This window comes from Cherax quadricarinatus, chromosome 16 (assembly GCF_038502225.1).
Source record: "Cherax quadricarinatus isolate ZL_2023a chromosome 16, ASM3850222v1, whole genome shotgun sequence".
Lineage (NCBI taxonomy): Eukaryota > Metazoa > Arthropoda > Malacostraca > Decapoda > Parastacidae > Cherax > Cherax quadricarinatus.
Window position 1 is genome coordinate 15565577 of NC_091307.1, and position 24512 is coordinate 15590088.

Genomic DNA, 24512 nt, shown 5'->3' on the forward strand with positions numbered 1-24512 from the left:
TGTGCCTAAAATGTGACTAAAAAAGAAATCCGCTTACCGCACCACCCCAGACACGCCACCATCCAGCCCCACCTCACAAGCTCATTAACATGCAAGGCGCCAACTTCGAAAGAAAGAAAAAGTATCAATGAAGAGTGTCATGAGTAAGAGAAGAGAGATGCTTTCAATTTATTTCCTAACCCACTCACCCAAGACTGCCAATTAAATGTTACGTCGTAGCGATAATAAAAGTTTACAAATAAAAAAAAATGACAAAATACATAATTTGATAATTACTGCAATACCATACTCAATACCATTCTGTAATACTCGAGCCATTGCAAATGACCAAATCATCTGAACAAATTATCCTGAATTATACCTCACATCGTCTTCTAATGCCTTCACTCCTTAAACTCAACACAGTATAATATTCTCACATTTATTTTAAACGTGACATATTCACTGTCTCCAGCCTCTTCACTGTAATGTTCAAAGATAATTCCTTACAAATATGTAGTGTTGACACAACTACGCTCTCTTAACCTTGTTTTACATCCATTGATAATTTTTTCCACGAGCATCAATACACTTTCCCTGTACCCTTCATTTACTATGATTCAACTCGTGTTTCACACCCATTTCCCGATGCATCCACTTGAGAATGCCTAAATATATTCACTTCCTTTTATATATGGTGGAATGATGAGGTAAATGGTGTGATAAGGGAGAAAAAGTTTGTTTATGAGAGGTTATTACAAAGCAGAAGTGATATAAGAAGTGTTGAGTATACGGGGAGTAAAAGAGAGGTTAAGAGAGTAGTGAGGGAGTGCGCAAGGAGAGCAGATGGGTGAGGTGCTGTCAACAAATTTTGCTGAGAATAAGAAAAAATAACGGAAAAAAAAAAAAACAGAATAGAAGAGTTAGCAGAAGGGGAGTTGGAGGTATTGGGAAGATGGCGGGAATATTTTGAGGAACTGTTAAATGTTGATGAAGAGAGGGAGGCAGTGATTTCATGCACTGGCCAGGGAGGTATAATATCTTTTAGGAGTGAAGAAGAGCCAGATGTGAGTATGGAGGAGGTGCGTGAGGCACTGGGTAAAATGAAAGGGGGTAAAGCAGCGGGAACAGATAGGATAATGACAGAAATGTTAAAAGCAAGTGGGGATATAGTTTTGGAGTGGTTGGTACTATTCTTCAATAAATGTATGAAAGAAGGGAAGGTAACTAGAGACTGGCATAGTTGCTTAATGCACAGTTCCTCTATATAAAGAAAAATGGGACAAAAGAGTGTAAAAATTATAGGGAAATAAACCTATTGAATATACTTGGTAAAGTGTATGGTAGGGTTAATATTGAAAGAATTAGAGGCAAGACAGAGAGTAGGATCGCAGATGAACAAGGAGGCTTTAGATTGGGTAGGGGGATGTGTAGACAAAGTGTTTGCATTGAACCATATACGTGAACAATAATTAAATAAAGGTAGGGAAGTTTTCGTTACTTTTATGGATTTAGAAAATGCTTATGATAGCGTGAATATGGGAGCTTTGTGGCAGACGTTGCAACTGTATGGAATAGGTGGTAAGTTATTAAATGCTGTAAAGAGTTTTCATGAAGCTAGTGAGGCTCAGGTTAGGGTTTGTAGGAGGGAGATTACTTTCCACTAAAAGTAATAAGTGTGACAGGGATACGTAATGTCACCGTAGTTGTTTAACATATTTATAGACAGGGTTGTAAAAGAAATAAATGTTAGGGTGTTGGGGAGACGTGTGATTAAATTATGCGGACTCAAATACAAAATGGGAGTTGACACAGTTACTTTTTACCGATGATACAGTGCTTTTGAAAGATTCTGAAGAGAGGTTGCAAAGATTAGTGGACGAGTTTGGGAGAATGTGTAAAAGAAGAAAGTTCAAAGTGAACACAGATAAAAGCAAGGTGGTGAGGGCATCCAACGATTAGATAAGGAAAAAATTGGGTATCAGATTGGAAGTAGAGAGTATGGAAGAAGTGAATGTGTTCAGATATTTGGGAGTACACTTGTCGGCGGATGGGTTTATGAAGGACGAGGTAAACCACAACTGATGAAGGAAAAAAGGTGAGTGGTGCATTGAGCTATCTGTGGAGACAAAGAACATTATCCACGGATGCAAAGAAGGGAATGTATACGAGTATATGGGTGTGAAGTATGGGTTGTGAATGTTAGAGAAAGGAGGCTGGAGGCAATGAAGATGTCGTGTCTAAGGGCAATGTGTGGCGTAAATATTATGCAGGGAATTCGTAGTGCGGAAATTAGGTGTGGAGTTACTAAAGGTATTCAGAGGGCTGAGGAGGGGTTGCTGAGGCGGTTTTGGTCATTTATAAAGGATGGAGCAAAATAGGATGACTTGGAGGGTGTATAAATCTGTAGTGGAGGGAAGGAGGGGTTGGGGTCTGTCTATGAATGGATGGAATGAGGGGATAAAAGAGGTTTTGTGTGTAATGTGCTTGGACATACAGAAGGCATGTATGAGCGTGTTAGACAGGAGTGGAGATTAATGGTTTTCTGGAACTTGACGAGTTGTTGGAGTGTGAGAAGGTTAATATTTTGTGAAGGTATTCAGGGTTTGGGATACTGGCTGCTTGGAGTGACATCTGAGCTGTCATATCTGAGTGCATCTGCAAAGACAGTGATTATGTGTGAATGAGGGTGAAAGTGTTTCTTTTTTGTCACCCTGCCTCGGTGGGAGACGGCCAACGTGCTGAAAAAAAAAATAGGTTGGTAGACAGCAACCACCCAGGAAAGTACTACCATCCTGGCAAGTGAGTGTAAAACAGAAACCCGTAATTGTTTTACATAATGGTAGGATTGCTGGTGTCTTTTTTTCTGTCTCATAAACATGCAAGATTTCAGGTACGTCTTCCTACTTCTATTTACATATAGGTCACACTACACATGCATGTACAAACATATATATACACACCCTCCTGGGGTTTCTTCTATTTTTCTTACCAGTTCTTGTTCTTGATAATATCCACTTATCTCCATGGAGTGTGGAACAGAAATCTTCCTCCGTAAGCCATGTGTGTCGTAAGAGGCAACTAAAATGCCAGGAGCAAGGAGCTAGTAATCCTTTCTGTATATATTACTAAATGTAAAAAGAGAAACTTTCGATTTTCCTTTTGGGCCACCCCGCCTCGGTGGGATACGGCCGGTGTGTTGAAAGAAGATATATATAAACTTTGTGTTTATGATCAGAATAGCAAACTGAATTGAATACTGTGAAGTCGAGACTGTTGAATCAGACTCAGTGAAACAAATGTCATTTGAATTTAGTAAGACAAAACTTTTGTATCATTTTTCTAGAGCACAATTCTGTTCCATGAACCTATTACACTAGGCTTTAATAGAATATGATGTTCACACTTAGCTTTAATAGACTATGCTGTAACCTTGATATCGCCAACATTATTCTTTGGTGATGTGTACGACAACAGATTGATGGACTGATAACATCGACTCCAGGTTGATGGATTGATTACCTCAAACTCCTGATCTTCACCTTTCTTATTTGTATATGTCTGATGAAGCCACTGTATGGCGAAATGTTTCCTCAAGTGTTGCACATGTGTCTATCAACTTGTCTATTCTCTGAACCATTTATCTACATTCCTTATTTATATATCCTTCCACTTAAACACTTCAGTTGTTTCCCCTTCATTATACGTCTTACAAGAGAATGTAGGTTAAGGGATATCAATCTTTCTTCGTATGGAAGATTTCTTATGTAATGGATTAATTGCCATTCTTCTCTGAATGTTATCTAACGAATCTATATACATTCTGTAGTATGGAGACCAGAACTGAGCTGCATAATCTAAGTGAGGCCTTATTAATGATGTGTAGAGCAGTATAACCTTGGGACTCCTGTTGCTTATATTTCTTGATATAAATCCCAGTAATCTGTTTGCTCTTATTACGTACGCTTAGGCACTAATGAAGTCACTCCTGGCGAAAAATTTACTTTACACAAAATTTCCTGTACACAAGTGTTCTTTTCCACAGTTTGTTGGTGTCACCATACCATTTATAACTAATGTTATTGTAAGATAAACAACGGTCATTGTCTACCCATACATCAGTGATACACCGAAGTAAACGATTGCCAGGTGGTGTGGTGGAATAGCTTCCCCGTGGTCCTCAGACAGTGCAGTACCCTCCCTCCCTGCAACTTGCAGAAAATTGAGCAGCTTAGTGTTCCTTGTCTTCCCATACATTAGCCAGCTGGTGAAATATCTTCCCAATGGTCCTCAGTAGGTGCAGTACTCTTCCTCCCTGCGGCTCGCAGGTGATTGGACAGCTTAAAATTTGGCGCCCCGGGGTTGAAACAAGTTAACCCCTGGTGGTGAGATGAAACTAACAGCATCAGTCTCTCTATATCTTGGCAAGGATTTTCACAGTTCCGGGTACTATACAGCTTTACAAGTGCGTTTATTTTGGTTTAGAGACGTTGGCAAGAAAGCCGGTTATCTTGTGATGTTCTTTATTATGCAGTTTAATATTCTGAATATATTTATTACTTGTAGAGATGACAACTGGAGTTGTATTAATGGAATACTAGCCTTCCACAAAACTTCCACTTATACTACAAATAACCTTCCATAACACTTCCACATGTATTACAAAAAAAAAAATTCCCTTCCCATGTAAGTTGCTAGAAATCCGCTGCAAATCTAATAAAATTCAAGAATTTATTGCAGCACTTCTATCTGAGCTTCAGGTTGATCATGGTCTCACCTCACACTAGTGTAAGTGTGCGATAGGCTTCTCACGCTCTGAATAACTAAACCTGAGATGCAGTATATCAACCTCCATCACCACAATATTCAGGCGAAGTTTATTAATAAAAAAATTAGTTTAGTAGTTGGGATACATCATATAAAATGTTTAAACTAGTTACCATGCTATATGACCCAGAATACATAAGAAAGCAGGAAACTAACTAAAATGCGAAGTGAGATACACGGCCATACACTAGAGTACTCTAAGTGCACAAATATCCAGCCTTGCAGAGATTCTTCCGTGCAAACCTTAAATGATATGGTAAAACACCCCACTGTTAATGATATCTGAAATCTTAAAGTTGTATTCACATTTTGCATCGACTAGATGAACAGTTTTTATAAAGATTGCAGCACAGCTGACTTTTTTTTGAGTGGTAATATAAAATCATTTTTTGAGATTGTTTTCCTTGCTGTACTGTGTACAACAACTACATGAAGAAATTGTAAAATACAAGAATAACTAACATTCTTTCATACTAGTGTAAGAATAGTGGCGTCTGACAAAGACCCATTGTGATATCTGTAATCCTGCTTTTTGCACTACCGCTGACAGGATGACCTGCGGCTGCACAGTAAACTAGCCGGTCAAACTGCACACTAAAACTAAACTGAACCCCACGTAACAAATATATTTTGCAAACTTTATATAGGCTCACACCTGTTTACTACTCGTTTTCTGTATTCACTAATACCTTACAAAATTACATTACAATCAAATTAAATGTGCAAGACAGACCGGTCACCCTGGTCGAGCTGATGTAATTACAGATTTTTCCAGTTTTTCGTTGTATTAATGTATATATATATATATATATATATATATATATATATATATATATATATATATATATATATATATATATATATATATATATATATATATATAAAGGCAAAATTTACCCCTTCGCCACTAATTAGATGGAAAACTTACCAAGTTGAGGTAGATGAAGTGTTGTAGTTGGCAGTGAACACTCCGTTACACTAGTCTCGTCATTCCTTACAATCACTACTGCCTGCCACAGGCCACCGCCGCCTTACATCACATACCTCACACAGAACAAACTTGTAACTTCAAGCTGCGAAAATGAGATTCCGAATCGGTACACAAAGTTCACTTGGCAAACAAAAAAAAATTAAGGAGTATAAATTTTGGAGGTAGACCTCAACTGTTGGCGTGTTTCTGGAGCAATACTCAGTTCAGGTGAGAGAGGAGGCTAGGTGGGGACATGGTACACCAGTGTCCCGAGAGAGGGTGAGCGTCCCGCTGGTCGCCAGGGAGGGAGACCAGACACTCACTTATGCCCAGGGTCACACTCCCCTACCTGACTCTTTGGCACTACCCTGCGCAAGTGTACGCCCCCCCCCCCCCCCGCCCTTCCAATCCCTTCACCGTGACAAGCCTACCCCTGCCCTTGCATCATGACCTGCCATCCAGTTAAGTTTTTAGTTGTACCTCCTAAACGGCTAGTTTGTTGTGCACCCCATGCTCATGCTGTGAGCGGTAGTGCAACAGGATTACAGAGGTCACAATGGGTCGTTGTCAGACCCCCAGTGAGCATTGTTACGTCACTAGAAAGAACTATCAGTTATTTCATATTTTACAATTACTTCATATAGTTACAATACAGTCTTGAATACAATATAAAAAAAATCTTATCACCTAAAAACATTGGTCATAATTGGGTTACAATTCCTTTATCGTGAACCATCTGCCCCTTTCCCCAAATGATGATCAGTGTGGCCCCTACTCCTGTACATGATCAGCGTGCTCCTACACTGCTTATCATGCAGTAAATATGTACCTGGTAACCTGGGTGTTAGCTGACTGTTGTTGGTCGCATCCTGGAGAAGAGGACCAAAGGGTCCTATAATAATAATAATAATATCTTTATTTCTACAAGTACATGTACAAGGTATACAGTCCTAGCTGACATCAGTGACATACTACTATACAGAAAGCCGCTTGGTATGCAGAGCATTTCGGGCAAATTAGGTCATTTTTTCCCAGGATGCGAACCACACCCGTCGACTAACACCCAAATACCCATTTTACTGATGGAGAACATAGACAACCGGTGTAAAGAAACACGCCCAATTGGGAATCGAACCCAGACACTCGCCTTGTGAAGTGAGAGCTTTAACCACCAGGCCACGGGGTACCGTTAATGAAAATACGTCATATTGCTATCTTGGGGTATCCCGTGTTACGGTACTAATCCTCTAGGGTCTAGGCAGTGCCCAGGACCTACGAGAAAGTATTACTGACAAAGGATTATAGTTAATAGTATCTGTATAAGCTATGATTATATTATGGTCCTACGAAGACTAATCCGGCACTGCCTCTTGAGGTAATATTTTGAAGTTTTCTTTTATATTTGTAGCTTAAATAATAGCGCCTTCAAGTTCACAAATGAGGGACCTGGGTTTAAACCACAGATGGATGGAAACGATGAGCATGTTTCGTTATACCTTTTGTCCATGTTCACCTAACAGTAAGTAGTTACTCTGCGTGTTTGCCGACTGTTATAGCTTGCATCCTAGACAAGAGGATCAAAGGACCCTAATGGAAATAATCCACACGGACTTAAGCTATTTTGGGTTACTAACCCTCCGGGGTAAATAATCCTAATAAATTCTTCTTGTGTTACCACCCAGACGGTCACATCACGTGAGTATCACCATTTAGCTACAAGCCATTCCTTCTCTTGTCCTTGTGTCTGCTACCGCATTATGTGTTTTTCATTAATTTATATTTCCTCCACCCTCTTCCTCTTCCTTGTTTCTGCTACACATTATAAATATATAACCGTCATACTGCTGATTATTATGCATCAAATTATTTATATCCAACATTCATATATCGTTAGCCAAACGAAGCCGAAGCCGCAGCCGTATAGTCAGATGGATGGTATAAAATTAAGAAGGTAAATATAGACTTCAGCTTATTGGTGTCGCTTTTAGTCATGGTTGTGGCAGTGGCAGATAGACAGTAGTATTAATGATGGTTGTGATAGATGTGGGCTGGTGGCGATGGTGGTAAGAAAGGCAGAGGGGGTAGTGTGGTAGTAGTAGTAGTAGTAATAGTGTCGGCGGGGTGGTGACTGTGATGACATTTGTTGTACAGCTGGCGACGGTGACGGTGACGGTGATGTAATAAGTTCGCGCCACCGTTCACAGGATGAACACTGGAGCAATAATCTAGATTCTAGATAGTGTCGGATGGCAAAACTTGCCCATAAGTCTGCTAAAAGACATGTGCAACGCAAACCTTATGTTGATTAGATAAACTTCTACTCAGAGCGAAACGTCGCCTGTAAATATAGGTTGTCTTGCCAGTGTTAGCGGCAATAAAACACTGAATTTCAGTGTTTTATTGCCCTGTATACAGCATGTCAAAATGCAACCAAACAGAAGTGATAAATGTATTAAATAAGCCATTATGGTAGTAGAACTACCGGTACTGAAAGTAGTACTGATAGTAACAGGAGCAGTAGTAATGGTATTAGTAGTAGTGGAGATAATGATTTGTATTGGTGATAGTAATTATTCTATGATAAGATCCCACATTCCTACTTCCCTGTAAAATTTTCATGCGCAGTTTTAATTTTTTTTTCCGGCTAACAGTGTGAACCTGATGAATCGGAGTCTTCTACTTTCCTGTCCTGATCCGGATTATAAACACAAAAATCAGTTGTTTCACAAGCAGATCTTGTGGGTTTAGAGCTTGGTTTTGATTATAATAATTCACAAGCAGATAACTCTGACAGAAAAAAAGGGCTTCTGTCATGTTTATCCATGTACTCGCCTATACTCTTTTCCTCACCGCCTGTCATTGAAGTCTGCAAACTCTCACCGCTATTCGCTCCCCTGTCAGTGCCTCATCTCGTCAACGGCCGCGACCCTCTTACATAAATATACACATCCATGTAAAAACTTACCAGGTGGCTCCTGCCCAGCCTCCACGTCACTCACCCTAGTCCTCCATCTGCATTCCTGGCTCTCCCACTCTCATTCCTAGACACCCACCAACACATATCACCTACCACGTACCACTCAAACGCTAAACGTTTAAAACCTATTTACCAGAAATCAACTAACCATTACCTATCGCCTACTGTCGATCACCTACAATCACTATCTTACAGCTTTAATAATAGTAACACCAAAATTTATATTATTATCTTTTCCTGCAACTATATCAGAGTTGCACATTACTATTACACACTGTCCACTTTACTACCCCTGCATAATTCAAAACCACGTTCTACAGATACTACACTTGTTTATAGTAGTAAAATTTTTGTTTAAAACTGTTTTAACTCAGAAGAAAGTTTACACTCTTGAGGGTTCTTTTTTAAGCCACCTGGTTAGGGGGAAAACCCCAAATACCTCTTCCCTCACAAATGGTAAATGGTAGAATATAGTGTGAAACTTAAAAAAAAAAATGAATTTTTACTAAGCCTCTTTCTCCCCTCCCCCATTTCCTCTACAGTCCTAAAATCGTTAATTCACCTAATATACTTTAAACATTTGTCTCTCAATACGCAGTACATTTTGGCATCTTTCTTTACCAACCACGATTTAAACCTTGCTATTTGGAGTCAACAAATACATCGAAAATTGCTATGTAATAGATTTAAACCAATGCAACGAGAGTAAGGGCCACATAACGGCTACCATTTCTACTTCGAAACTTTTCAAAATTATTTGTTCTACATGAATTCAAAAACTTAAAAATGCTTGAAAATGTAAGAAATGTTAAAACACTGCGAAAATCCAAGGCTTCTTAAATATATGATATTTCAGGGGAAATTTCTGTGGGTTTTGCTGATAAAAGCAACGTTTTTATATGCACTTATAGTATATCAGGAGCCACGATGGAAAATGGGCTAAAAACAACCCAGTACACACATACTAGGATATGCGTTCCTCGACAATGTTCCAGGATGGACCAAAACGTCGTTTTAAATTTCCTTTCGAAAGTACGGGTTAGCTGTGAACTGATCCAACCACAAAGTCCACATATTCCAGGAGCCATGCAGAGGTGAGAGTCCGCAAAAATGAGTATACAGGTTATACCAGGAGCCATGGAGAGGTGAGGGTCCCCACAAATGAGTACACAGGTTATACCAGGAGCCATGGAGAGGTGAGGGCCCACACAACCGAGGACACGGGTTATACCAGGAGCCACGGTGATAGGGATGGGAAGGAAAGACCACACAAACCCCTCAGCATCCCATTACATATTTTTGCTGACATCCTAGGGTACCTAAAAGTGGGAAGGAGAAGCAAGATGACGACCTATTTAGTGTTCTTCGTGTGACACCTGTCAACTCGTACATTTACTATTTATTTAGTTTATAGTATGGGGACACTGCATGTATTATAACAAGTTTCTCTTAGGAAGCAACACCGGATTTATGTTGAATTTCGGAAAATATGAAGTCTTCAGTTACTGCTGCAATGCAATCGAGTAAGGGACAGAAGACGGCGAGATTAATTCAGCTGTTTGCAACATACAGTATGAAGACTCATTCAATACAGAGTTCACTTACTTAACGAATCTCAACATTTATTCTTATGATAATTATTATTATATTAAAGCAAGTCTAAACCCGTATTGGGCATACATGGCTATAAACTGCAGAATGGAAAGAAATTCAGAGTATCACAGCTGCAACTCACTTCCCAGAGTCACACGATACACTTCTGACATTTCAAGATTAAGAAGGAACCTTCTGAGACCACCTACCTGAAGTTTGGGACGAGGGGGTCCGACAAACGTTCCTTTAGCAGCTTGCCCAGGCGCACGTTCCTGCCGATTTCCCGCAGCAGGCGATCCCGGGAGGTGAAGAGGTTCCGGGCCTCAGTGTCAGCTGTCGGGCCACGGCTACTCATCTTCTCCATCGCACTCGTGCACAAGCTGTCAAGCCGCTCCAGGTGCTGCAACGTAACAAATATTATTTCATGAAATGCAAAAAATAGCTTATTTAAAAACGATAGGTGAGCAAACACTAGTACAAAGTTACAGGTCCGAAACATTTTCTACAGTATTTTTGTGAAACGCTAAACCCTTGTGGGTCAGACAGCGCAAGGAAGACTGGAGATTCTATCCTCCATTTAATAATTTTTTTTTATATTTCCAATTAAAATCGTATGTTATCTTAGTCACCCAGGTGCAGCAACACTTATTTGTTAATCTTGATGAAAACTTAAATTAGAGATATATTAGGAGAGAAAGTAATGGGAGGTTGGAAGACGGGCACAAGTGGTGAGTTGGTATGAAAGGAAAAGATTGAAAGGCGTGAGAAAAAAAGAGAGAGAGAGGAAAAGGAAGGGAAGAAAAAAGCTAACCTGCTCCATCGTCCTGAAGAAGACACCAGCGACCCTGAGCCTGGTGAGCTGTTCCTGGGAGCCCTGCACGAACATCTTCCACACGTTCTCAAGGTCACCCACCATACTACGGCTTTCACACAGCACGCTCCCTCCTGCAGACTTCTCCACTAGCAACGCCGCTCTTGCAGATTCGTACCCGTATTCGAACGTGCCTGAAGCGGTTTCCTGAGGGAGAAGAGTTCTCGTCAGGCGCAGAAGCAGACAGCTGCTTTGTTCTGGTGTGCTCGTGCTACCTTCTATTAGTAAGCAGTTTCATAATACAGAAAATCCATTTTATTCCCATCTGTTTGTTTTAAGCACAAATAATACTCTATAGAGACAGTAATTATATCAGCATACAGTGATCGATTCATCTCTTATTCTGATGCCACTAAGGCAGTGTAACCTCGTAGCAACAACATATGGGCAAACATGGGATCAGTGATTGCCAGCACCATTTCTAATATCACCTGGGGACACCAGCGGCACCCATCACACTAACTGACAATACCAAAGGACATTCAATACCCCAGCAACATTCCTAACATAATGAGAAAACAGTAGCTGCTACAGGCAATATACTATCACTAAAACACAGAAGTAGACCTAGAACACAGTACACCTAGGGACAGTTGATGGTCCCAGCGCCTCCTCAGCATCATGGGGAACACAATGACCCTCATTATCCTTAGGGATTATACAGCTTCTGGGGAATGAGAAGTTAATAAGGTTTAATGAAGAATGGGATGAAGGGGCAACTCCAGTTCCTTGGATCAACAGTACTTCACCAGCAGGGTCTAATATAGGAAAGCTCCATGGTATCCAGCATCGTTAATAACAGCACCCCTTCAAATATGAAGCTCCTTGATGTTGGTGAAGGGATTTTGGTTAAATAAATTGAAGTTATATCCCCCTTCCGCTGATCATACCTTTCCCAGGTGCTGTATGATCCGTATGATTTCAGTGCTTTCCCATGAATATAGCAAAAAATTCTAACATTACCAAAGAACAATCAAAATGACTTTAACATCAATCCTAACATCAACATTGCATCAGGAGTGCTGCATTGAACTAACCTGCCTGGAAACGAATGTGGAGAAAAAGCATACGTTGAAGAACAGGTGTTCCTCACGACAACGCTTCGCCCTTCATAGAGCTAAGAGTCATGTTGTCACAACACAAGCTTGGTCTGCAACCTGTCTCTCCTTCAGATGACAGTACGGCATTAGGATCCAACTTACCTGGAACTGTTGATGCTCTGTTTTGAGTCTACGGATCTCCTCAGAAGAACGACCCACGTGAGCGTGGGCTTTGACCAGGGCCTCCAGTAAGGCCTTCAGCCACTTGTGAGCCTGGAAATGGTGAGTTACAATGAGTATAAGCGTTAATCTCCTTGTTACGAGTCGCTACTCAGTCTTCAATTATGTTTACATGCATTAAAAATAGAACAGCAAAGAGAACATTTATGCGACAACTAAATTTATACATTTTACAATATCATGTCAAGACACTGCCCGCCCACAACATTCTTATATTTTACCATTAAAGTTAATCGGAACAATTACTTTTAATTCAAAATTAAAAAAAAAAAAACATTTAATTAACACTTATCGCCTAGGCCGGTTCTTGAATATAAAAATTTATTTTCTTTTATTTCTTTCCACAAGTGTTTCATCAAGATTACCGCCACTCCTCTATCTCGTATTATCTTATGTACACTTAACTCCTCTAACTCTTTCCTAGTTCATTCAGTGCCTGGATATCCATCTTCCTTTTTCTCATAATTTTACCGAACAGTTTAATATAACATCCACACAACATTGACAGTCCAACAAACCTAACTTCAACTTTTACTTCTTTTTCATTTTAGTAATTAAATGCTGGAAAAGGAGTGACAGGTCGAGATGATTTAGTTATCTACAGTACGCAGAGATATTCCCGAGACCGCTACTCTGATGTTACCACTACTTTCACTCCATGTAGAATTTCAGGCGGAACTTAGGAAGACGGTATTAAGTATATGCCGTATTACAAAACCCTTAAGAAGTATAGTAAAGGGGTGGAATGTCTTTTATTTATGTCACTGCGACATGTTCCTGATGAGAGGAGCTTGTCCCTGGCATTACCTGTTTGACGTCCCGCTGACAGGTGAGGAGCTGGATGTTCTGTTGCAGCCGTAGTTTGTGGAGGTCAGCCTGGCGTGCTGCACGTGCGTAGTGCTCGTGCTGGGCTGTGAGGAGCGCGTGCACATGGTTGAGTTCGGCCGTGTAGTCGGGCGTAATGTCCCTGCCAGACAAGTCTTTCACCCCGACTGTCAACAGATCCAGAAGCTTTTCCCCAGCCCGAGTGCCTTCCGATGCTAGGTAGTCTAATGCACATAAAAGTGGATTTAAAGTAATTTATTTTACAGGTCAACGTATTATCTCTGCTTATTTTAAAATCTGGCCCAATCTATAATATACATATTAACGTCTTTTCCTATAATAGCCCACAACAGTCGACTAACACTCCAGGTACTCATTTACTGCTGTGTGAACAAGTTTTTTAAAGTATTGATTACATTACTATCTTTACAATATGTACTCTTCACATCGTCCCTCACATGAAGTATATCAAAACTTTTCCATACTAAAAGCTTGTGTTGTTACAGCATTTGTTCTCAAGCTGTGTCTTGCACAGTACAGTGGAGTAAGGCACCTTGAAAAGTGGACATCTGAGAGTGAGCATATACTTTCCCGGGTCCAATATTTAAGGCAAATGTAATAAAAACAGTAGGAAAAAAGAAATGATAAGGTTTAAATTTTTCTCGAAACCGGTGAATGTTGAGCAGCGTCGCGTCTCAATCGAGTGAATATATTGAAGAAAAAATTCAGACTCAGAACAGTCTTTTATTAAAACAATACTTCGTTCTATGTAGAGCTTAATCGAGCTGTTCTCTTAACAGTACGTCTTTGTAGCAAGAGGACATGTCACTATAAAGACACTAAATTTAAATTAAGAAAAAAATAGGGTTATTTAACTTGAGAGGGTTATTAGTATAACAAGAGGTTCTCAGAAAGACAGCCACAATCTTACGAAGTTTCTGTGCTCACCAATGGCCTCTTTGCGAGAGGTAAGTTCTCTGAGTGTCTTCTTGAGTGTGTCGACGTGGTGAGTGTGTGGCAGCCAGCGGTGCTGCTGGAGCAGTACACTACATCGCTCTCCCATCTGGTGAGCGATGCGGTGGAACCTCACCGAGGCCAAGATAAGTGTGCGCCGCCGGTCCAGCCGAGAGGCGAAGGTCCTGATCACCACAGTGACAAAAATAAGTTACCATCTTTACAATGACTTAAACAATGATACCTGGTACGCCAGATACTGGTAAATGAATCAGCAAGCTAAAAATTAATAATTGCTGTAATACATCATGGAGCCTTGGAAAATATTTTAGATTTTGCCCGGATGGGCGAGTTTATGGGACAACGTTCCTCACTGAATGAATATAAAACTGACTACATATCAGCCCAAATAGTTGACACACCATTAGCATTATCAATCCATTCATGGCTGTTGCAACATTCAGGTGTTACTGCATTTACAAACGCAAACAATGAAACAACATATGAATACTGTATATTTCGGCCTCACGCTGTGGCCCTCTTCAGCAGACTAAAAAATTATAAGGGATGAAGCCTTTTCTCTTGTATTTCTGATATCTGTTGATAGGTACCTCAATGCGAGGCTTAAACATCCGATTCATCATTTATTCTGTTTTATTTCTCAGTGTTGGTTCGTTGTATCACTGATCAATGTTTACTACACTTTTGCTTGAAAATATTTCACCGAAGCTCCAGCTGCTCAGGCAAGCGAAATATAATACTTGTAAAGTTAAACAAAGTATTCTTCAAAAACAAGAACTGGTAACACTACACAGACTGGATGTTTATGGTTCATACAGAGGAAGTCTGGCTACCGCAAACATAATAATGAAGCAATGCGGGAAGGAAATACCAAAATATTTTATAATTAAACATACTAAATACTGAAGTTTCTGGTGGGGGGGGGGTGACAAAATTCTAAGTGAAGGTGTTTAGAAATACTTGCCTGACGAGGGTGTCTGTGTAGTCCTTGAGGGAGCGTAGGTCAGTGGTGGTAGTGCGGTGGTCAGCCAAGGCCCGCAGGTCACCATCACCACGGTCCAAGGCATCTTCAACTTTATACCTCAGTCCTGCCCACCGTCCGTAAGTCTCCTGAGGGTAACATGCGTAACGCATGCATAATAACTTTCAGACATGTATAAGCTTTAATATTCCATGACTATACTAGTAAGATGTTTACTAAGATTATTGCTCGCATAGTTTTTCCAAACCAATTCCTGAGAAGACAAATAAGTGATCATTTCAGTCTGATTTGTTAACACAGTCCAGCATTAAATGGTGCTTTGATGGTGAAATGTTTTTTTGATCCGAGGATTGGAGCCACCTTCCAATTCCTTGAGAATATATAGAAAAGAGAATCAAGATTGGTGTCTGAATCGATGGGAATGAGCTACGAAAATTATGTGAAGTAGGCCCTATGTTAGTGAAGGAACGAAACACGAGAGGGGATATGCTCACGCCATACAAAATACTTAGGGACACACAGAGTAGACAATGGCAGACTCTTTACCAGGGATGCAAGAAGAAACAATGCCCATGGCACAGGAACACCAGGAAACATTTCTTCAGTATAAGAGTGATGAAGAAGTTGAATGATCTGAGCAAATATACAGTGATTAAAAAAAATGGATCAACGAGGCTCAAACACGTCAGCCGATCAAAAATTAAGAGGCTGGACCTGAACCAAGAGCTGGTGCTTACCCCTTCCTTCCTCCCAAACTCACATAGGTAATTATAAACAGGTTTACACAAACACACACACACACACACACACACAGTTACCCTGCACTTGAGTTCGATGGCCTCGTGTTCCCTGAGGAGAGCCTCGGCCTGGTCGGTGGTAGTACCAATACTGGTCTCCGCCAGCAGCGTTTGCCCCGCCGACACCAGCCACTGCCCGATGTCGTTCATGTCGCTCTCCAGTTCCCGCACCTGCACAAAACAATATTACATGACAAATACAGGGACACCTAGAATAGAGCAAACATCAAGTATTTAATAAAGCTCTTCCTGATCGACTGTCACCCAACCAAAACATTACTTTCCAAAGGATGTAAAGTGGATGTCGGGCATTTAATTAAGAAGATACACATGGTTAAGACAGAAGTAGTATTAAGTTCGCGAGTTACAATTATTGCCTATAAAAATGTATTCGTAATGTCATAAGAGCACAACATGAAGCTGAATATCTCAATCTTTACTCTGTACATGAACCAATGAAGAAGAGAACCCCAGAGTACGGATCAAAGTGAAGTATTTAGATGTTTTTCTTGTTTATTTTGAAAACATAGATTTTCTGAATTAATAATATATGCTGTATAGCCCTTGTGGTTTAGCGCTTCTTTTTTATTATAATAATAATAGTTTATATAACTTTCTCTTCGTGAACGCAGTAGCATCGCATTCAGTACTTGAGAGTTCCTGCGACTAGTATTGATAAACTGGCATATTTTATTAATGGTAGATCATAAATTCTAGTTTTCATCTGTACGGATTTTTTTTTATCAGAGATTGGTCGGAAAATTACTTGTCAACTTAATCCCTAGCTTTATGAGACAAAACCTAAAATTAAATGATAGTAAAAGTTTTATCTTCAAGATATGATAAACGAAAGATAAGAGAAAATAAATAAATATTATAATGGAATAATTAGAAAGAAGAATTTCTAAATACGAGAGTGCGGCGACCTAAGTTACCCTAAAGTCAGGGAGAAGTGGAAGGCTTCCTCAACAAGTATACAGAAACCAGTGTCAAAGAGAATTGGAAAAAAAGAGAGAGTAACCACTAGAAAGTATACCTTTAATAAAGGCAGGACCTTCGGAGCTCCAGAAGACTGGAATATTAATAGAATTATGAACCAACAAATCATCTGATGTTGAGCGAACGGTTCACTCAACATCAGAAGGCGTTATAAAACACGCATGATGTTCAAAATTTCACTAATTGTAAACATACTACATACATTACATTACATTCTTGGGGAGCGTTAAACATGTCGGGGTCATACAACGCTTGGAAGGAGAAGTATTCAGATTCAATCCAAGGGAGGAAAGCACAAGTCCAGTTCCTTACATCAAGACCTGGCATCAACATACTACATACAAGAAAAATCTAAATGCAAATAATAAATTTCCGACATTGGTTCTTGTAAATTTCTTCCACTGTGAATGATACGTGCGCTTATTTCTCTCGTGAATCAGTGAGTACAGTTTGGTGATGTGTTTATATCACGATTAAAGCGGATGGACGATCAAGCCTCCAGTAGCCCTTGTATTAAATTACAAACAGGCTTAACTCTTCACATAGGAGTAAAAAATAAAAATATATTTATGCAGCTGGTGAATGTCCTGACCTGCATGTAGGTGTCGAGGGCGGTGTTGAGCCTCCTCCAGCAGGCCTCTACAGCAGTAGTCAGGAGGTGGAGGTCGTGAAGCATGGCTCGCACTCTGGAAGCCGCCTCAGCCGAGTCTCCTTGGCCCTCACACACCCTGAACCCTGACTCCTCGTCCATCTCCAGAACCTTCAACACCTCTTGACCTACCATACAGCAAAAGAGGGTTATCATGATCATGGGAAAGTTAGACTCGTAAGGGTCATACAGTACCTGAGGGATGGGAGGGGTAGTGTGGTTAATCATACCCAATTCGAGGAAGATGAGAGGTAGTTACAAATAGTTATTTTAAGGCACCCCTTTCCATGGAAGAACAAAAGAGACATTTCTGTTTTTATTGTGCTTATAGTAACATAAACAATCCATCATAATTACAAAATAATAAATACGTTATTATAAACTCTCTTACTCATTAAAACATTTCTGATCAAATTTTTAATTACAGACTTTAAAAGTACCATTCTGTACGAGTGAAGAACCTGAGTACTGCAGGTGAAAGGCTGCTGTACCTATGTTGAAGATGACAGCTGGCCTGGCAGTGATGGTGTTGTAGGTGTTGGTGTTGACGGAGAGGAGGTCGTGTAGAGTGGAGGCTCGGCTGCACGGCTCCTCCCGACGAAGCTCCACCTGCAGCGTCTCCAGGTCACGACGAGCTCGCTCACACTCGTCTACGAACTCCTCGTACGCCTGCACCATGTTGCATTATTAGTATTTTATTATACTATATTATTACTAATTACAACCTTACTATATTTAGGGGAAAACGCTGTGAGGGGGAAATGGGAGGTAATCAGGTTTAATTCAAGGAAGAAGACAAGTCCATTTCTTTGAATCAAGAACCCCTCATCATCATCAAGGGATCTGCCTTGAGGGGTGCACCACGTCTGAGACAACTCACCAGCTACCCCTAGTGTGATTATTCATTTAAAAGCAGCGCTGTATAACCCTTCCGGGTTTAGAGCTTATATTTAATAATAAAGTAATTCACCTAAAAACGATAAACCCGTAGCGGTCATGTATCGCTTGGGAACGAGGAAAGGAAGGTAATTATATTCGATCCAACGAATGGGAGGATAGCTCCGATTCCTTGAACCAAGAGCTCTTCACGCAGCTGCGAGGGAAAGAAGGTTTCACTGAAAATAAGGTGATAAGCAGTGAGACTGAAATATAAACAATGTAATGACATAGACTCAAGATAAGTCGTAATAAACAACTGTCAATGAATGAACAGAATACGGCATTCTGATTATTCTTGAAAACTCTGGGGCCCAGCGTATGGACTCATTATGTGCCTCTGTAATCTTATAACTACGGCCCACAGCATGAGTGCATAATAAACCTATTAAACTAACTGTTCATTCATTGACAGCCGTTCATTACTACTTGGGCTTATGGACTATCTGATTTATAGGGATATGAGATGTACCACGCAAGCTTCTGGGGTTGTGGGATGAGACAGTAAGGTGGTGCTGCTGCAACCAAGTCGCAGCTGTAAACTCCGTGGCTGATGATAGAGATGGGCCTGGTTAGACGCCCTGCCCAGAATTCTGATTATTCACTAAAGGAAAGCTTAATTTACTGCCATTCCCAGAATGGGAATCGAGCCTTCGCCACTCCGTGCGATGAATGACCCATACGGGTTTAGAGTTTCGTAAAATACAACGGCGCGAATACAGAATTCACCACTATATCGCATATTTGAACAATGAAAACTGGACGACGTGTCCGTACATTCTGGAACATTGTAAACTCTTAGTGATACAATAATGGTCCAGGACGGGACCGAAATATCGTTCAGTTTTCATCATAAATTTGTGAAACAAGTTAACCTGCCCTTCCTCGGATTAAACCTGTATCCCATTTTCCAGGCGGTGTATAGCCTTTACAGGTTTAATGCCTCCCTTGCCTAAAATAACAATAATAATAGAATTTTTTTTTTTTAATTCATTTTAAGCGCTTAACCCATGTGGGTCATTCAGCGCAAGACGCGGTGAAGGTTTGATCCTCCGTCTACTGAGCGCCTGACAGACGCGCTTCCTATTTGTACTCACCTATACTAATAATAATAGAAATAGAGCTGGTGTAACAAACTATCTTTGGTGATTATTCAGTTTTATTTTTGACGTGTTGCGCCTGTCCCGGATCAATAAATTGCACTCCCACGATTTTATACAAGGATTGTGTTTCCCCTTATGTTTTTTTTTTTTTACCGCTTGTTGCTAATATAACAATAGCAATAGAATACAGTATGTATGTGTGTGTGTATATATATATATATATATATATATATATATATATATATATATATATATATATATATATATATATATATATATATATATATATATATATGCAAAACAACCACTCTGAAAGAATAGAGAAATTCCAAGCGCATATATATATTATATATATATATATATATATATATATATATATATATATATATATATATATATATATATATATATATATATTATATATATATATATATATATATATATATATATATATATATATATATATATATATATATATATATATATATATATATACATATATATATATTTATTTTTATCATCACTGGCCGATTCCCACCAAGGCAGGGTGGCCCGAAAAAGAAAAACTTTCACCAACATTCACTCCATCACTGTCTTGCCAGAAGGGTGCTTTACACTACAGTTTTTAAACTGCAACATTAACACCCCTCCTTCAGAGTGCAGGCACTGTACTTCCCATCTCCAGGACTCAAGTCCGGCCTGCCGGTTTCCCTGAACCCCTTCATAAATGTTACTTTGCTCACACTCCAACAGCACGTCAAGTATTAAAAACCATTTGTCTCCATTCACTCCTATCAAACACGCTCACGCATGCCTGCTGGAAGTCCAAGCCCCTCGCACACAAAACCTCCTTTACCCCCTCCCTCCAACCTTTCCTAGGCCGACCCCTACCCCGCCTTCCTTCCACTACAGACTGATACACTCTTGAAGTCACTCTGTTTCGCTCCATTCTCTCTACATGTCCGAACCACCTCAACAACCCTTCCTCAGCCCTCTGGACAACAGTTTTGGTAATCCCGCACCTCCTCCTAACTTCCAAACTACGAATTCTCTGCATTATATTCACACCACACATTGCCCTCAGACATGACATCTCCACTGCCTCCAGCCTTCTCCTCGCTGCAACATTCATCACCCATGCTTCACACCCATATAAGAGCGTTGGTAAAACTATACTCTCATACATTCCCCTCTTTGCCTCCAAGGACAAAGTTCTTTGTCTCCACAGACTCCTAAGTGCACCACTCACCCTTTTCCCCTCATCAATTCTATGATTCACCTCATCTTTCATAGACCCATCCGCTGACACGTCCACTCCCAAATATCTGAATACATTCACCTCCTCCATACTCTCTCCCTCCAATCTGATATCCAATCTTTCATCACCTAATCTTTTTGTTATCCTCATAACCTTACTCTTTCCTGTATTCACTTTTAATTTTCTTCTTTTGCACACCCTACCAAATTCATCCACCAATCTCTGCAACTTCTCTTCAGAATCTCCCAAGAGCACAGTGTCATCAGCAAAGAGCAACTGTGACAACTCCCACTTTATGTGTGATTCTTTATCTTTTAACTCCACGCCTCTTGCCAAGACCCTCGCATTTACTTCTCTTACAACCCCATCTATAAATATATTAAACAACCACGGTGACATCACACATCCTTGTCTAAGGCCTACTTTTACTGGGAAATAATTTCCCTCTTTCCTACATACTCTAACTTGAGCCTCACTATCCTCGTAAAAACTCTTCACTGCTTTCAGTAACCTACCTCCTACACCATACACCTGCAACATCTGCCACATTGCCCCCCTATCCACCCTGTCATACGCCTTTTTCAAATCCATAAATGCCACAAAGACCTCTTTAGCCTTATCTAAATACTGTTCACTTATATGTTTCACTGTAAACACCTGGTCCACACACCCCCTACCTTTCCTAAAGCCTCCTTGTTCATCTGCTATCCTATTCTCCGTCTTACTCTTAATTCTTTCAATAATAACTCTACCATACACTTTACCAGGTATACTCAACAGACTTATCCCCCTATAATTTTTGCACTCTCTTTTGTCCCCTTTGCCTTTATACAAAGGAACTATGCATGCTCTCTGCCAATCCCTAGGTACCTTACCCTCTTCCATACATTTATTAAATAATTGCACCAACCACTCCAAAACTATATCCCCACCTGCTTTTAACATTTCTATCTTCATCCCATCAATCCCGGCTGCCGGACCCCCTTTCATTTTACCTACTGCCTCACGAATTTTCCCCACACTCACAATTGGCTCTTCCTCACTCCTACAAGATGTTATTCCTCCTTGCCCTATACACGAAATCACAACTTCTCTATCTCCATCAACATTTAACAATTCCCCAAAATATTCCTTCCATCTTCCCAATACCTCTAACTCTCCATTTAATAACTCTCCTCTCCTATTTTTAACTGATAAATCCATTTGTTCTCTAGGCTTCCTTAACTTGTTAATCTCACTCCAAAACTTTTTCTTATTTTCAACAAAATTTGTTGATAACATCTCACCCACTCTCATTTGCTCTCTTTTTACATTGCTTCACCACTCTCTTTTTTCTTTTTCTCCATATACTCTTCCTTCCTTGCATCACTTGTACTTTGTAAAAACTTCTCATATGCTAACTTTTTCTCCCTTACTACTCTCTTTACATCATCATTCCACCAATCGCTCCTCTTCCCTCCTGCACCCACTTTCCTGTAACCACAAACTTCTGCTGAACACTCTAACACTACATTTTTAAACCTACCCCATACCTCTTCGACCCCATTGCCTATGCTCTCATTAGCCCATCTATCCTCCAATAGCTGTTTATATCTTACCCTTATATGTATATATATATATATATATATATATATATATATATATATATATATATATATATATATATATATATATATATATATATATATATATGTCGTGCCGAATATGTAAAACTGGTCAATTAGCAAGAACTCATTTAAAATTAAGTCCGTTCTAATTTTTTTTTTCTTATACGTTTAAAGATATATTTTTTTTCATTAATGTTAATATAAAAATTTTTAATTTTGCACCAAAAGAATCTTAGAGAACTTACCTAACCTTATTATAACAAGAGTAATTTATTTTAGCCTAACCCAACTAAATATATTTTAGATTTGTTTAAAATAATTTAATACTAAAAAAAATAGTGAAATATATTTTTTTTCGTTAGGTTCCGAATGATTTTGGCGAAATTATTGCATACAGATACAGATACTAATGCCGGAAAAAAAATCCCCCCCCAGTACCAACAATACCACCAGTCCGATAACGATCGACACCATGCGTAACCCTTCTAGGGTAGGGTAGGTGCCTGAGCCCGAGCCTTTAGCTCATAAGACTGTCATTCCCATTAGCCCCCTTGGGGCGGGGATGGTAGACCAGAGAGGCCTAGCTTGTGGCTAGGCCTGGGGACAGTTGTTCCCAAAGATGAGGAGGTACTTGTGCCTCCTCCCATGGGAGACTTAGGTCTCAGACACTCCCTAAAGAGGGAGCCAAGGCCGGGCCACCACTTGGAAAAGGCCCGGGCCGGGAGAATACCGGCTAATCTTTAATAATAATAATAAGTCCGATAACATTCTTCTTTGCAAATATACAGGGTCTAAAGCCAGCAACAAACAACAAAATACCTTTCATCCGTGGACTGCTTGCAGAGGCAAAGGCAATGTTCGTGGCTTTCACTGAGACCCACATAAAGGATCACTTGGACAACGAAATATGGATCCCAGGTTACAACCTATACAGATGTGACAGAGTGAACAGGCAAAAGGGGGGGGGGGTTGGCCTGTACATTGCAGAGTCACTTGTTTGCACAGAACTGCTTAATGCCTCAAATGATGTAGTGGAAGTTTTAGCAGTAAAGGTCGAGAACCAAAACCTAGTCATTGTGGTAGTCTACAAGCCTCCGGATGCAACATCCCTGCAATTCCAGGAACAGCTGTTAAAAATTGACCACTGTCTGGAAAATCTTCCAGCTCCTGCACCCAACATCTTGCTCCTGGGGGAATTCAGCTTAAGGCACCTAAAATGGAGGAATATAGCAAATAATATTGTTGCAGTAATAACACCAGGAGGCAGCTCTGATGAAAACTCACACTCACACGAGCTTTTAAATCTCTGCACAAAATTCAATTTAAACCAGCAAATAATAGAGCCTACTAGACTGGAGAATACACTAGACCTCATCTTCACTAACAATGATGATCTGATAAGAAATGTCACCATATCAAAAACAATATACTCAGATCACAACATAATTGAGGTTCAGACATGTATGCGTGGAGCCCCAGACCGACATAATGAGACTAGTCACGAGGGAGGATTCACCAATTTCAACTTCAATAACAAAAACATAAAGTGGGACCAAGTAAACCAAGTCCTAACCGATATAAGCTGGGAAGATATACTAAGCAACACAGACCCCAACTTATGCCTAGAACAGATTAACTCGGTGGCACTCGATGTATGCACAAGGCTTATTCCTCTAAGAAAAAGGAGGATTAGATGTAAAATAGAAAGAGACAGGCGCTCCCTTTACAGGCGACGGAAAAGAATAACAGAGCGGCTAAAAGAGGTCAATATATCTGAAATGCGTAGGGAGACACTGGTCAGAGAAATAGCAAGCATCGAACTTAAGCTAAAAGAATCCTTTAGGAGTCAGGAATCGCGGGAAGAACTAAAAGCCATAAATGAAA

At 40.0% G+C, this 24512-nt stretch overlaps 1 protein-coding gene across 10 annotated transcripts in view; it reads right to left on the reverse strand.

The window, feature by feature from the left end:
- Positions 1–18422, reverse strand: part of LOC128688791 (titin-like) — a 458202-nt gene extending 439780 nt beyond the window's left edge. For 5 of the 10 annotated variants that reach the window (XM_070085635.1, XM_070085638.1, XM_070085637.1 and 2 more), the window contains exons 1-9: positions 18216–18418; positions 17668–17852; positions 16098–16247; positions 15262–15407; positions 14271–14461; positions 13305–13546; positions 12420–12530; positions 11158–11364; positions 10556–10746 (exon numbers count right to left, since the gene is read on the reverse strand). In XM_070085635.1, coding sequence (XP_069941736.1) covers positions 10556–10746; positions 11158–11364; positions 12420–12530; positions 13305–13546; positions 14271–14461; positions 15262–15407; positions 16098–16247; positions 17668–17852; positions 18216–18402 — 1610 coding nt within the window. In that variant the 5' untranslated portion in view covers positions 18403–18418. Of the gene's footprint in view, positions 1–5734; positions 6068–10555; positions 10747–11157; positions 11365–12419; positions 12531–13304; positions 13547–14270; positions 14462–15261; positions 15408–16097; positions 16248–17667; positions 17853–18215 lie in introns of those variants that run through there. The other 5 variants (XM_070085645.1, XM_070085644.1, XM_070085639.1 and 2 more) reach the window with 4 other exon arrangements.
- Between the last annotated feature and the right edge of the window lie 6090 nt (positions 18423–24512).